At 35.6% G+C, this 16541-nt stretch overlaps 2 protein-coding genes across 2 annotated transcripts in view; one reads left to right on the forward strand and one right to left on the reverse strand.

The window, feature by feature from the left end:
• The window catches only part of LOC133876169 (exopolygalacturonase-like), a 31992-nt gene extending 26726 nt beyond the window's left edge, over positions 1-5266 (reverse strand). Inside the window, exon 1 of the mRNA XM_062314453.1 lies at positions 5155-5266. Coding sequence (XP_062170437.1) covers positions 5155-5266 — 112 coding nt within the window. The remainder of the gene's footprint in view (positions 1-5154) is intronic.
• Positions 5267-12607: 7341 nt separating this feature from the next.
• LOC133876170 (VQ motif-containing protein 1) lies at positions 12608-12862 on the forward strand. The gene has a single exon (XM_062314454.1). It carries the CDS (start codon positions 12608-12610, stop codon positions 12860-12862), a length of 255 nt encoding a protein of 84 aa, XP_062170438.1.
• The last annotated feature ends 3679 nt before the right edge of the window (positions 12863-16541 follow it).

The following is a 16541-nucleotide window of genomic DNA, read 5'->3' on the forward strand; positions in this document are numbered from 1 at the left end:
TTGTCACAAAGGGACAAAGGGTAAAAACAAAGTAATGAGAAAAACCACACAACAATTACTCCCCCTCAATGTCTCAGAAGTACAAGGGTAAACAGAGTAATAATATCCACAGACAAAAACATTCTAAAATCCAAATCAATAGGACACTAGAGAAAAGCTTGCAAGTGGTCCAAAAGAGAGGAACAGAAATCCTCCAAGTACCAAATCATGTTGATCCATTGAAAACAAGTAATGGAGAGAAATCCGTAAAAGCTAGATTTGTACTACTTCGGCTTCTAGCTCCAGAAGCCGGGAACCATGGACTGAAAAATCTTCAATCTCTTGATTTTGTAAATCCTGAACCTGGTTATCCGCAGATTGACGTCCTCTAAGTAACTGGTCTGCAAGATAAATGAGGAGAGTCACCACTGAACCTCAAACTGATGCAGATCTGAGGGAATGCTATGGAAGGTTCTGCATGAGCTAGGGGGAAAAAGCTCATCTTAATCCTGAGACCTTTGGAATTTGAACATCCAACTTCAACAACAGTCAGTTTTCCAAAGGATCCATCTGTCAAACATTGTGCTGGGAGCCGCTGGATGTCATATTCCTGAATCAAAACCAACCAGAAATATCTCCAAAAATACCATTAGATCCTGTTAGTTCAAAAAATAATGTGGTAATTAACACAGCTGTCAAATGGATGCCAAAGAGAAATATAAGCAATGCAGCTACTCATAAGGCATAAATATATCAAGATCAGCCCAACACACAGATATAGAAGGATTTTCATGCACACTATCTCAAGAAAATATCCTAACAAATATTCCAATATTCTAAAAGCACAAAGACTTAAAAGAATAACGGAAGACACAATGAAGATCATGGGATGAGAAGAGATGTGTAAAAAATGCCAAAATCTCAGGAGAAATCCACCGGAAAAACACACAACATGCTATGATAAATCAATAAAAATGCAAAGATGTGTGTATGGTAGAGAAAGAGACGCAAGTCTTAAACCTGTAGAGATCCTGTCCGGATGTGTCACTTAACCATCCAGATGGCAACTGCTAGTTCAGCATATGGCAAGACTGGGCTCGTCCAGACGTAAGAATAGGTCCGTCCGGATGCTTCACACTGAAAATCTGAAACTTGAGGAAAATTTGCAAAAAAATATTTTTTTCCTAAAGTTAGCTTCAGAACACGCATGTATAATCAACTGATAAAACAGTGAAATAGCATTGCAAAAATATGCAAAGATATAAATGAGAGTTAAGTATTCAATAAGCACAAATTTGCCTGCAGATAGAAATTTTAAATAGATTACTCAACTCATGCAATGCGTGTGTGTGTGTGAAGACTTTCTCAATAAGGTATGAAATTCACTGATATGACAAAAAGCAACCAAATTTTTCAAACAAGAGGGAAAATCAATGAAAGATCAGCCAAAAGTCAAACCTTATTCAGTACTAGGGCCTATCCACCCTCATCTAATACACTCCCCCTAAGATGCAGCATCCAATTGTTTTACTTGTATCATGAAGGACAAGGTAAATATTTTACTTGTACCATGAAGGACAAGGCATATTTTAGCACATAAGCAGAAAATATACATATATCGCGCAGAATTCATAAAAGTAACTGCTTGATTCTTTTAATGCTGCAACCTAGAGAGAATGCCAGAATTTTTAGGTTCTAGGTTCAACTAGCATTTGGTCAATTTGGCCATCTTATCAAAAACCTATTCTCTTATCTAGAATTTCTAGAAGCAAAAAGTCAGAGAAGGAAAAGATGTATCTTAGGAGAGTCTCAGATAGTGCACATTTTGATCGCATGAGGAAAGTAACTATCTATCATTAAGATGCAACAGGAAAACTTAGCAGATATCATGCATAAACTCTCAATCATATATAAACATATTTAATCAATGCACAATGAACTAAGATATCAAGCAAAAACACATGCAATATCTAAAAAGCTATCAAAAGAAAGAAATAAAGTTCCGCATCTTCTCCCCAAATTTTTTTTTTTTTTTTTTGTTGAAAAACAAGACAGAGAACAAAAAACAATAAAGACATGCTTATGGAAAAGGAAATGACATCTATTCCCTAGCATGTAAGGTAAAGCCAAACCTGTCCTCATGGAGAGAGGTTTAGAAATACCAAGACAGAAAAGCAGCCGCCCGACGTGCTTTAACTGTCATCCCAAAAAAAAAATCTGACATGCACTAGGATTTAGGAACCAAAATCCTAGGCATGGGAGACTTCACCTTTACTAGGTGAGTCCACTCCCCCTCAACAGGTGAATGGTCCCATCCTTCTTGACCCATACCTGCTTGACTCGTGGCGGTGGCTTGCATGTCTTCTCCATGTTGTCCATTCTCCTTAGCATACCTTGCATCAGACTCAGAAACCCTTCATAGTCATGGTAGCTAATGGGCTTTTGCGGCTTTCTCTTGTAGCGCCTTGATTTGTTCTTCTTTGGTTTGCCACTCAGATTGGCAGGAACAAACTTCTTCTGATGCCGTGGAGCCTGAAGAACCGTAGGAGGTAGAGTGCTCCCTGATGTAGCTCTTGTTGGCAACTTCTTCGGCTTTTGAGCCTGGAGCTGGGGACACTTGAGTCGGATGTGACCGGTGATGCCGCAGTGATGGCAGGTGGGCAGGCTTCTTTTGTTAGAATGTTGCTTGACTTTTTCTTTCCTCAGAGAATCCTACTTAATCCAAGGCCTGTGGGATTTCAACAAATAGCAATTTGGCCTAATATGACCAATCTTCCCACAATTATGACAAGTAGGGACAAACTTACCATGAGCTTGTGTACTTGTATCTTTGGAATTTGGCATCACATGATTAGTTAAGCAAGAATTTTCTAAACAAGCTGTATCTACTATCACAGGCTTAATATCAATAGAATCTATTTCAGAATCAGAAGCATGTGAAGTAGAAGTACTCATATCATCAACAATTGAAGCAGGCTTGTTAGAAATATCTGAATGAATACAAAGCATGCTTTTCAAATTATCACTTGAGAATTTTTTCAAGAGATCCTCAGATTCTTTTAATTTATTCTCAAGTGTATCAATGATGTTAAATAGCATGGTATTCTCAGATCTCAAAGAGTCAATCAAAGCATGTAATTCAGTTAATTGAACAATCAATGACTCTTTTTCTTGCTTCACCTTGTTAAGCTCTTTATGAGAAACTTTAGAATGTTGAGCATTCTTCAATTTATTAAAAACCTTAAAGAGCTTAATATCATAATCCTCATTAGATAACTGAGAAGAATTCATGATAAAGGTGTAATCAAAAAAAGAAGTCACAAAGAGATGGGTCACACTCAGGAAATAAATCCTAAACATAGTGTACCTGCTCTGATACCAATTGAAAATTATTGGACTTCTAATTTTAACAAGTGTGTGTGAACAATGTGCAACAAAATATTAAATGCGAAAATTAAAGGAAACAAATATTTTGTTGAAGAAGTGGAAACTCAATTAAGAGAAAAACCACTCCGGGGCAGCCAAACCCAGGATATCCACTATTCAGAAGACAAAGCTAGTTACAAAGTAGTAGCACTCACATACCCCTGATGCAGTGGTCGTACCTTGAACTCTGACATCTAACCCAACACGAACGCCTCTCAACTAGGTCTCCCACCTGAAGGGGTCTTTAATGGAATTGTTTACCTTAGGCCCGACCCCTAAGATAGACTTCACGGCTGATCAAATCACACACTTGGCAAGAGCTAGAGAGCAAGCAAATCTTCAATATCTCTCTAAACACCCTCTCTAAGCAATAGAGAATTCACCACCGAATTCTATGTTGAAAGCATGCCTCAAGCCTCTTATTTATAGGCTTTGGAAACCCAAAATCGAGTCCAAAATGGATTCTGTGGCACCCACGTCCGGACGGGCAACGTTTTCCTTGTCCGAAAAATAATTCTGGAATTTTCTGTAGGGCCGTCCAGACGCAAGATGTTTCCGTTCGGACGCTTCTATTGGCCTTCGGAATGCTTAATTTACAGTATTTTTTCTAAGCTTTCCAACGACGCCGATTTCGTCCCAATCCGATATTTGAGTAAAACGTTATGACCAAAATACCGGAGAGTGTCCGGACGGCTTAACAGAGCGTCCGGGACGATCAACTGCAACCGCCTTTCCAAAATAGCATTGAAAGCTTCCATAACAAGGCCGCGTCCGGACGGTGTTGCCCTAGCGTCCAGACGGTTGCACTTCTGCTGTACGTAATTACCATAATAAGGCGTTGAGCGTCCGGACCCTAAAGGCTGACGTCCGGACGGTTGAATTGGTGCACGCAATTTCCATATATGAAGCTTGATCGTCCGAACCATGAAGACTGACGTCCGAATGGTTGAACTTTGTATGCACATCTTGCCTTATAGAAAACATTGTTCGGACGGGATCACACATCATCCGGACGGTAGCAGCCGTCTTCCCATAAATGTGTCTTGAGGCAGAAACCCTAATACTTGTCAAACACTGAATGGCGTCTGGAAGGTATAACCACGTCATCCGGACAAATGCACTGAAACACTGGGATCTTTTCAAAATCTAAAGAGCGTCCGAACGATTTGCCATTACGTCCGGACGGATGCAATCTTGAACTGTTCGAAGCTTCTAGACACTGATGGGCGTCCGGACGGAGTATCACGTCGTCCAGACGGATGTTGCTGACTGATGAGCGTCCGGACGGAATACCACGTCGTCCGGACGGTTGACAGGGAACCGAAAAAAACTTCCTTGAAAACTTCCCAGAATCTTCTTGAAGAACATAGTTGAAGAGTAGACTCTGGATAAAGCAACATCCCTGTGAAAGCAGTAACATTACATAGAAGTGATTTTGTCCAACAGAATGCAGCCAAAACAAAAACTAACATAGAGAAATTAATCTTTCACATACTACCTTAGTTATGAAAATATAACATAGAACTCAGTTATATACGTATACCATGCATTCTACATCCTTGAGTGGAACACTAGCATATTTGTACACCTAAGCAAGAACAATTCATAAACATCAATCTCTATCTCACGAAAACTATTTCACAATATATGAACACATAACATATGCAATACTTTCATTTATTCTTCTTATACTTTCTCGTTATGGTTCTTTCTTTTTTCACATAAGGGCCTGTACTCCTTTAGGCTTACCAGAGGCCCATACTCTTCTGCGTTTACGGTTGATGGGGCCTGTACTCCCCACGATTATCTTTCTCACCTTTATTACAACATTGTGGCCCGTACTCCCCAGTCTGGAGTCCATGCACCCAATATTAATATTAAGTTAACAACAATGTGGGTACTCCACACAACATGTTGGGGTCCGTAGTCCCAATGCATTAGCGTGACGATCCTTTTTTTTTTTTTTTTTTACAAAATGAGTCATCACAGTGGCACGACTATTTGTCGCCTAGCCAACATATGACACATATCCCATGACATGTACTTGATAATAATAGTTGCGTCTAAGCAGCTGAAAACACATAATTATAATTGCATAACAGTGGAAAATCACTTCTATAATATCATCAGTTAATTACACAAAAGAGCCATCATGAGTCTATCTGTTTAAGGCTTAACATTAATTACATCATATAACAAAAGAATTGCTTATACCAAAGAGTAGGTGACACACACTTTACAAGCCATAGACAAAATACTCAAAAGAGCGAAAATCCATGGTCCAACCCATCACAACTGTCGCGTCAGGCTTCATTCGTAATACCCCAAGTGCTATGCTGATGGATCATCGTCTATCTTAGGTGTACCTACAGCCAAAGCATCAATGTCTAAACGGTTGTGGGGTTGACCACATCCGTACATGTGAAATTGTGAGTTCACTATCTCAATATAAAGTATACTAAGACCTCAATACTATACTAATCACTGAGTTTTCACAAAGAATCGACTTCCCTTTAGTCTTACGTTTACAATAACAGCTACTCATTTTTATAAACATTTGTTTCTTGAAAACACGAGTAGCTGATACAGTAAACACCAACTTTTAAGAAAATGTTAAAACATACTATGCAGCTGTGAACATATATAGAAGTTCCAGACATTTTACCTTGGAAACATCTACATATAAACCCATCTACAATATATTACTTTAATCGGTGGCTCAAACTTACACTCACACAATTGCTACATTACGAGCTCACACATACCCCTAAGCCTTAAGCAAGAAAACAGAGACATCTTGCCTTAGCTATACATAAATATCAATATTCCCAAATATAGGTAACTTCGTGTCTGAGTGCATTACAACTTAGTGCCTTAGATATGCCGACCTAGTCATGCATGCACTTGAGCGTAGCCCTAGTATGTAAGTAATCCTAAACTGGAAATCAAATGATAGTCCGCCTACCTACTCGAAGAAACTTGCATTCCCCAATCTAGAAGCATATATATCTAAGTACATTGAAACTCGATGCTTTTAAATCATGCAACCAGTCGATAGAAATATAGATATGTTCTTGTCCATTAAAACTCATATGCATACTAATACGTCTAGCATAAAACTACTATACATCATATCATGAAAACATCAAACTCATAGAGACAATGACATACATGCTCATGCAAGTTCCCGTTGTTCCTTGCCAAATAACATGGTATATATATATATAAATGAAAATATAAAATTAAGCCTATATTATGTGTTTGTTACAATGTTGTATATGTCTTACTATGTGGATGTTTCAATTTTCATAAGCTTAAGTTCGCGTCTCCCCTTATATCCTAAAACGGGGATGTGACATAATTTAACAACATTCTACCTATAAAATTAATTATTTATTCAACTATGACCTATAATTATTGTTATTTATTATTTCCTAAAAACCCATTAGTAGTATTTTATTTTTCCAATTTTCATTAGTTTATCTCAGACTCTTTTTATTTCGATAATATAAATATTATTGCTTAAGATCTAATTATTAGTCCTATCTTATTTAATAAACATAATTTATTAAACACTAAAATTCTCTATTTATTTTCTTGGTCTTTACAATTAGTCTCTCATTCTCGTTTTTGTAGTCTTAACTTGTTGTTTTGTATTCTTCTTTCATCATCATTTCTTATCACATTCTCATCATGCATTACATTCACATTTCAACATATGTCATTTATCAAAAGAAATCATTCTTTACTTTCACAATTACATCAAATCCAGCATGTTTTCTTTAACTTATTTTTGACACATCTCATATCACGTATAAAGCACGTCAAACCCATTCTCTTTTCAATAAGCATTTCATTTATAAAACATTTAAATCCTTAAAGCATTTTAAAGAGATAGTAACATTCTCAGTAAGTAATTACACTTACCTTTGTAGGCTATGAAGGACTCACAACTTGAATACTCACGTTCGTTTGCTCGACTCGGAAATCTCCATCGATCCAATCACCTTGTACGATACACTAGAGGACTAGTTTCAATCCTAAACCTCCAATCCCATATTTTGTGCATGCAATTATTGCATTGTTAGACTTGGTCAACCTATCGAACCCTAGACCCTATTTCATATAAAGCTACCCACGTGCTCTCTTGTAGCATTTCTCACTTCCCAAAGATTAGACAAGCACCGCTATCCATCTTGGTACTAGTAACGTGTCACAATCTAACCCTTAACTCGTCGTCCTACTTGAGTAACTATCACAAACATTTATTCAACCTAGAGCCTTAACAATTTATACTCTAAAGTTATCTTAATATCTCTAATTATATTAGACTAAAATCCCATAATCTATTTTTTTAATCACTTTACCTATTCATTGATTTATTCTTTCATTATGCTAATGTATTTTATTTACTTGTTTATTCTATGTTCTTTTTATTCATTTATTTACATTAGTCATTATTTTGTTCATTTATTGCCTTACTTTTGCACCTAGCTACCTTGCTTAGAATGTATCTAACCACTTTATATCTCTTTTAATTATTATTATTATATGTTAACACCTTAGATTCATTTGACCCCAAAAATTCCCAAACATAAACCCTAATTTCGAACCCAATTAGGAGTTTTACAAACAATATGATTTCAAGTTATAAAAGTATAATGAAATTACAATGAAAAGCTTCAAACCTTAACCTTCTAGTTTTCATGGATTAAATCTCTTAATAAACCACTCAAAATCAACTATAATCTTCAAAAACCCGAAACTCATTCCAAAACAACAATACCCATCAAAGGGTTTAATCAAAACAAACCTAATTCCATTTTAACCTAAATTTAGACCTAAGCGAATCTCTAATGACCCACATGATTTTCGTGCTCAATACACAATGGGTATAGCAAAATAACAAAGAAAATCCTGAGATTTTACCTCACAAACAACCCATGGCCGGAACCCATGAATTTACCCATCAACCAGTTTCTTCTTCTTTTCTTCTTTTCTTCTTCTTCTCTTCTTCTCAAACTCAGCGTCTCACTCTCTCTCGGGTTGTCGCTCGGCTAGGCAAAAGAAAGGGAGAGGGAGATGAGAGCGTGGGGGAAAGAAAGGGGGAGAAGAAAAGAAAAGATGGAAGAAATAAGGGGTGGGTGCGTGTGTGTGAGAGAGTGAGATTTTGGGTGGTTCACGTATGCCAAGATGGAAGGATAAGAGCACTAGTAGAAGATGCCCTATAGATGGTTCCCTTCCTTAAATATTGGAAAATTTTCAAAATAATTACAAAATAGTTCTCACAACAGATGCCTTACAAACACCCTAAACCATTGGGTAACTATAGTGTTACCCAATACATTGGGTAACTATAGTGTTACCCAATACATTGGGTAACTATAGTGTTACCCAATACATTGGGTAGCACTGTAGCTACCCCATACATTATTTTAATAATAATAAAAACACATCTCTCTTTCTCCTTTCACGCGTCATTTCTATCTTTCTTTCATTCTCTTTCTTTTTCGTCCTTCTTCCTTGTCTTCCTTCCTTTCTCTGATTCTCTCTCTCTCTCTCTCTCTCTCTCTCTCTCTCTCTCTCTCTCTCTCTCTCTCTCTCTCTCACTTTTCTTAGTTAAATCCTCAAGTGTGATTTTACCACACCAATCCTATTATTATTATTCTAATTTCATTACTTTACCTTAAACCCCTATTAGTTCAATTATATAAATATATTAATATAATCACTTAAATCTAGTATTAGTCCCGTCTAATTTAATAAATATAACTTATTTGTGCTAAACTTCTTATTTATATTTTCTCTTAGGCGTTACATTTTGAATGCAATCTTCCATTCATCTCCCAATTGTATACGGATTTGATGATATCCACTACTGAGATCGATCTTCAAAAGGATCGAAGCTCCATATAGCATATGAACATATCACATATTCTGGGAATAGGGAACCGATACTCCATCGTGATCTTGTTTATAGTTTGGCTATCTACGCACATACGCCAACTACCATTCTTCTTCGGTACTAGCAAGGTTGATACGGCACATGGGCTCATGTTTTCCCAAAGATGTCCCTTCTTTATCGACCCTTCTACCTGTTGTTGCATAATGACATTCTCCTTTGAGCTCATCTGATAATTTGGAAGGTTTGGGAGACTAGCTCTTGGCACTAAGTGATCAATATAGTGCTGGATGCACTACGAAAAAAGAAAAAAAGAAAAAAAAAAAAAAAAAAAAAAAAAGGTCTTTCTCGGTGTTTATTATGTGTTAGAAAGTAGACATTAAAAGTCAAGAAATCATTCCTGACCTTTAATTCTTCACATATTTCTAACGTCACAGCTTTGTAGTCGAGAAAGTTTGTTTCCTAACACATAACTTATGTGACAGGAAAATTTCCTGACACATAACTTATGTGCTAGGAAATTTGGTTTGCTGGCACATGATAAACGTGTCAAGAAATTTGCTTTCCTGTTATTATGTGCCAGGAACCAAAGTTTGCCGGCACATAATTGAATGGTATTTCTGTAACTTTCTCAATAACTATTTAGTTGCTGATATAAGGTCAAATTGATTCATTGAACGGGTTTTGATCGATCCAGGTTGATTAATATATTGGATTTGCGTGAAAGGTTGAGATGCAGATTGTGTAAATATATGGCTAATCATCATGTATCGATGATTCATCTTAGGTGTAATGTATATATACCAACCGTTAACATCATACAAACACAAAATATTTTACAATCAAACGAAACGTACACAATTTACATGGCCACAAGGCCCACAACAACTTCTAGTTTGCATCCAATCTTATTTTTTGATGTATCTAAATATTTAACGAGACATCATAGACACCATATAGTAACACAATTTATCTACAACTTAATTAGTTCGAGTACTGAGGAAAATAATGAAGAATTCAATAAACCCACAAACAGAGGAAGAGGATTAAAAGAAAACTCCGATTGACAAAATGGTAAATTTCATTCATAAAAGTTGCCAAAGTCACAAGCTAAGATCAGTTTTTCAAGCAAGAAAATACTCGAAAGCCTTAAAAAGTACAATTTCCAACTTCCTTAAAACCTTCAAGGGTATTTGAGTAAAGTACCTATCTCTAGCGAATATATATCATTAGCATAAAAAATGCACTCTCTCCAATGAAGAATAAAACCATAAATTACATAGAACATGTAACAAAATCTTAATTTACAGCATAATCATGAGTTTTACCTCACAGAAGAATAAAACCCTAAATCGAAATCCTCAGTAGTGGAAGAGATTGGGAGAGAGAGAGAGAGAGAGAGAGAGAGAGAAAGAGAGGGGATAACATACCGATGGAAAGATTTGTTGAAAGATCGAGATGAGGGCAGCGGCTGGAGTCGGTGGGGGCGGCGGCGGCGAGTTGAGGGCAGCGCTGCATCCTGGAGGAGAGAGAGAGAGAGAGAGAGAGAGAGAGAGGGAGAGAGATGATCGACTAATTATCAAAGTAAAGGAAGATTTAATGTCAGTTATTAAAAGAAAAGTGGTCTAAGTAGAATATCAAGTGCCAAACAAAAACTAATTAGGCGGGATTTCGATTTTTGCAAAAAAAAAAAAAAAAAAAAAATTCCTGGCACATGCGTAAGTGACAAAAATTTTAATTTATATGTCATTAAATTATAATATTCTGGCATATATTTAAATGTCAAAAAAAATTTTACAATTTTCCTTGCACATCAAATTATGTGTTAAGAAAATTAAATATTCTGGCACATAGTAAAAGGTCAGGAATGATTTTTTTTTTTTTTTTTTTTTTTTTTTTTTTTGTTTTTTTCTGACATTTTTCAACAATGTGTCACAATAAAAAAAAATAGGATACTGACATTTAAATTAAAGGTTAAGAAAAAAATGCCAAAAAATGCATATTTTTTGTCGTGATGTCTCTCATGGCCAGGTTATAGTCCTTCGGGCATATTCTTCAGGTATGATGACCCGAAACTCCTCCAGCATTGGTTACAATGGCTCGGGAACCTCTTGCAGAATGGAAACCGTAGCCCCCTCGGTTACCAATGCTATGATCTCTTTAGCTTTCTTGACTTCTTCTATAAACTCCAATCTCGTGGTCAGCTGGGACCGGTTCACTCTCGAGTCGCCCTTGGCTATCGCCTCAAGATGGGGTCTCAGAAAGTACGTATTTGACTATCGTCGTTTTGATTGGCTCTTTCTATAATTTAAATTTGGAACATAATATAGGTCAGTTTTTCAATATGTACGTTTTCCTCTTTGGTTTTTTTCTTCTTTTTTTTTTTTGAACATCAATATATATATAATTTATGCCATTAGCAATAATTTTCTCCTTTTGACTAATTTGTAATGAATATTTTATTTTTGTTTCTGGATCTTCAATCTGATCTATTAGTTCTAATATTATTCTTTCTTCTCTTGTTAAAGTATTTATTTCTTTTCTACAGGTACACACATTCTTATCTTTACAGAAATAAAATCCTATTTCATTTTCTTCACTTGAGTCAGAATATTCATCATCTTAGGATGTAGTATTGTTATCATCGATTTGTAATAATTCTTCAGATTTTGTATCAGATTTTGATAATATATTTAAGAGTTGAGATTTTAATTTATCATCAATATTAAGTTCTTTAATTTTATCTTTTACTTTGCAATTATTATTATAGTGACGATTAACAAAAAGAATTGTATTATATGAAGAAGCATTATGGCATGTAGACTTCGTGAAGATGCATTATGACAGACTTATATATATATATATATATATATATATATATATATATGGACGTTTTCGTGTGTACGTACAACAACTGCAAGAATAATTAATATGAATTTTGAAACTAATTAATGAGTTGCTTCCAGTCGGAGCGTAGGTACGACTTTGATGCTTTCATGTCCCATGCATTCGTGGACGACGATGATTTCCTCAATTGCGTGCCTCGACCCAATCAATCTTCCAGGTCCTTCTAGACTACCTCCACAAATACAATACAACGGTCAACTTGTCTCATCCATTCCCCCTTTAACCTAATGTCAACCCCACCGTAAAAGTAAAAGTCGTCCCATGAATTACCTCCCTAGCTATGTATATATATATATATATATATCTAAAACCTCTCAAAAGCTTCATAACAAAATCACAACTTTGAAACAAACAGGCAGCTTAATTTTTCAGTACTCATTTTCCATGCCGGGCATGACCAGCACTAGGAAGCCGATGAAGGTTGTGATAATCAACACCCATTACGTAGAAACTGATGCAACCAGCTTCAAATCTGTCGTGCAAAAGCTGACCGGCAAAGATTCCACGTTAGCGAATGATCAGCAAGAGTCAGAGAGCAGGATTTTCAGAGAAAGAATTTTGATGACAGCAGATTCGACGACGTCCTTCAAGGAGTTTGATAGATTGCTTAGGGAGATGCCGCCATTAATACATGAGCTATGGGAATGATTAATTAATTCAAGTATATATATATATATATATATATATATATATATATATACAACTGTATGTTTCTTCATTTCTTCATTTATTATTATTATATGCTCGATCTATTATATATGCAGTATTCTTTGACTTTTGAAAGTTATAAGCAATTGAAATTAATTCATTCATCTTTGTGTAATAAAAATTAATATATGTTGGTCCAGCATGTTGCTGGAGAGTTTTGTACATCTTTGATTTGTTGATTTGACGTTGTTAATAGAAATTCGTTCATCTAAAAAAAAAATACTTCACCAGATCATCAGCATTAAACACCTTTCTTTGGCCCAAAGTGTTTGAATAATAATGTATGTAAAATATTATTGTACGTCTTGAGGCCTGGTTATAAGTTTACTTGAAGGAATCATTCATGATGAAGTTCCGTCGAAGTCGAGGCCTAATTAATTAGATGCATATATAATTTGGTTTTTGTTGCAAATGAAATCCATCCCTTCCAAGGATGAGAGTCATTAGTATGTTAATGAGTAATTAACTTTCAATTGAAAAACCCAATTATGAGAATGGGTGATATGCACAGGATTCTCATATCTCCACCTCTCAATCTCCATGAATTGGCCCATTTCCGGCCTGCATTCGACACTCAGGTTCAGTTTGTTGTGGCGCTAAAATTGTCGTTTTTTGCTTGAATCGTTTTTCTAAATTTTTTTATTTTTTTATGTTTGGCTTGTACCGATAATTATTAAGTATTTTTAATATTTTCATATAATTTGAGGGACTGCGAAAAAGAAAGAGATAGCAAAGAGGAGTAGCAGAAGAAGAGAGTGTAAGAATAAAATGCCTTTTAGGGTAGAATTGAGATCCATTACTATTAATTACCCATATTACTTGCAATTTAGGCAAGCAATTGTGAGATGACCCTTTTGGGCAGATAGGCCTCATAATATGTCTTCTCACAATAGCTCATTCAGAAGTGCGGGAAAGCTAAAAAAAAAAAAAAATGCTTGATAAATGTTATTTTATTTAGTTAACTGACCGGCCAGTAGAGACTTAGGATCATCAAAATCATACGATATAAATTAATATAATCTCTCTCCTTATAAATTTGAGGATCAACTTTTATGTATCAAAAGACTGGCCACAGTCTTGCAATCAAAAGAGACTAGCTAGCTTAATTCTTGCCCCTAATAAACGCGCACATTTGGATTCTCTCTAGTTCGATCAAGCAAACTGGAGAGGAGCCGGTCATTACAAACATCAAGGCAAAATTGTCCCAAAAAATATGAAAAGACAATTTTGCCCTCATGTTTGTACTTACCGACTCCTCTCTAGTTCAAGTGAACTGCGGAGAGAATCCTTGTCCCATAAACGCTTGAATCTTTTACTTTTTCTCATTTAATGAACTGAGTTACTATCACGATAAATATCTTGTTTAATTATTTATTATTCATTATTAAAATACAACAATGTTCCTCCACTCATTTTTATATTAACAATATTGAAGAAAAAAATTCGCGACAATGAGAGAATATTTTGTCAGGAAGGTGAGATTATAATCCTCTATAATTATTTGTTCGAATTTGAGAGAATTCAGGTAGATGATTGTGAGAGACTAATTATGGGACCTACATGACCAAATAAAAATTAGCTACCAAACCACTTACCCAGTCAGGTAGATCCCATAAGTGGTCTCTCACAATCACCAGCTCGAATTTTCTTAAACTCGGACAGATAATTGTAAAAGATCTTGAGACCTATTTACTTGTCCGTTCAGAAACAGAGATTGCCTTGCCCGAACACACATCCCAGAAATTCATACTTGAGCAATTTTCTAACTGTTCTTCTCCATTCTGAACTTATTTATTTATTTAATTAATTTAATTTGTATTTTAGACTCTAATTTAATATCTTGAATGTTAGATCTTCTATGAGATTGAGTAGCACTACGTACACTCGTAGAGCCATTCTTGGAGATTGGATATGCATGGATCTCTCCTTACTAGCTTGGATGTTATAAGGTTGACAACAACGGGCATAATGATCTTCTCTTCATTACATGAACTCAATCTGTGGGGATTTGTTCTCAACTTAGGCTTGGACAGCACACTCTATCAGATACATCTTAAGTAACTGGCGGAGGGTTGTCGCATGCAGGCTGGACCATCTATTCTTTTAATAACCAACGGCTGAAAAAATGAGAGAGTGTTCTTCTCTTTGTTGTCGCTTCTAGTTCATCAGTTGGTATTAGAACTTCTTTATTTTTTTCTCTGAAAACAAACATCCACGTACGATCTAGTGATGAAAATCGTGGAGTGAAAGGCCCGTTGATGTCGTCCATGCATGCTCAAGAACAACAGTTAAATAGAATCGTGGAGTACTGAAAGGCCCTTTAAGTGTGATAATTTTGTAGGAGAGCAGACATCACCAGTTTTATGATGATTGTCATCATTATACGCAGGCATTAGCAAAATAAATTAAGATTAATGTATTATTAGGTATGATGTTGATGTGTGCCAGTGCCACGTGTTTGATGGGTGCCCTAAAACTGAAAATTATGCCTTGAACTTCAAATGTTTGATGTAACGAACTATATATAGAGAGACCAATTTTAATTAACAAGGAGGATAGAACTTTAATATAATATGTCTACATATATATATGTTATATTGACGTGTGAACGAATTATGAGATGTATCATAGTCGTGATATTGCAAATTTTAAATGATAATTGGTCGTTATATTTGAGAAGATTTTATAGAAAGAGATTAAATTGGACGGATTTCAGGGTCATATGGTTAAAAGACAAGGGTTATTCGTTCCTCGTGATGTATATTGCTCATATTACAAATTCACAAACAATTTACAAGCTCAAGGTTAATCTAAAGTGTTTCTTATTAACATAATAAGGCTATTAATGCTTCTTTGATTTTTGCAGGATGATGCAAAAAAAGATTGAGGTTAGAAGGTATTATTTGATATTCCAATGGATTGGTAAAGATTAGAGTTGAGATTGAGTTCTCTCCAAGTGGATGGGGCTCATGTATTGCAAGTTATATGATGACTAGGGTTTTCTCATTTTTTGAGGTTTTTTATTTTTTATTTTTACTTTCTGTAATTTTAAGATTTTCTATATTCTTGAGTTTCCTCATTTAAATGTATTCATACAGATAATAACTTTTATAAGGACTTTGTACAAATTAAGCCTTTCGTGTCCTCAAATGGGAGAATGATATATTAGTATGGAACACCAAACATAATAAATTTGAAAACACCAAATTTTTCTTTAACTCATAAGAATTCCTATTCCCCATTCAAGACCATCAAAAGCCACGGTCCTCTCCTCAGCCAAACGCCACCTCCCTAGTTCCTTCGCGGAACTCCACCGCCCCCATTCCTCCCTATTTGTGCATCTTTTTCTTGTTTTTGAAATTTTTCTCCCACATTCCTCCCACCTCTCCCTATTTCGGGCCACCTCCCCCCACAACCCATACGTTCTTCAATTCAATATTTCTTGTTTTTGCGCTTTTTTTTTTTAATCTGCTTCCTCATGCCTTGCTCCTCCTTAGCACTCACCTCTAATCAAAATATCAATGAAATAACTTTCTTATTTCATCTGCAATTGCTTGTGATCGTTGCGTGAACCAAACTAGGGCTGCCTATTTCTCTAAAGCTTAAGCATTTTCATGTA

This window comes from Alnus glutinosa, chromosome 8, assembly GCF_958979055.1.
Source record: "Alnus glutinosa chromosome 8, dhAlnGlut1.1, whole genome shotgun sequence".
NCBI lineage: Eukaryota > Viridiplantae > Streptophyta > Magnoliopsida > Fagales > Betulaceae > Alnus > Alnus glutinosa.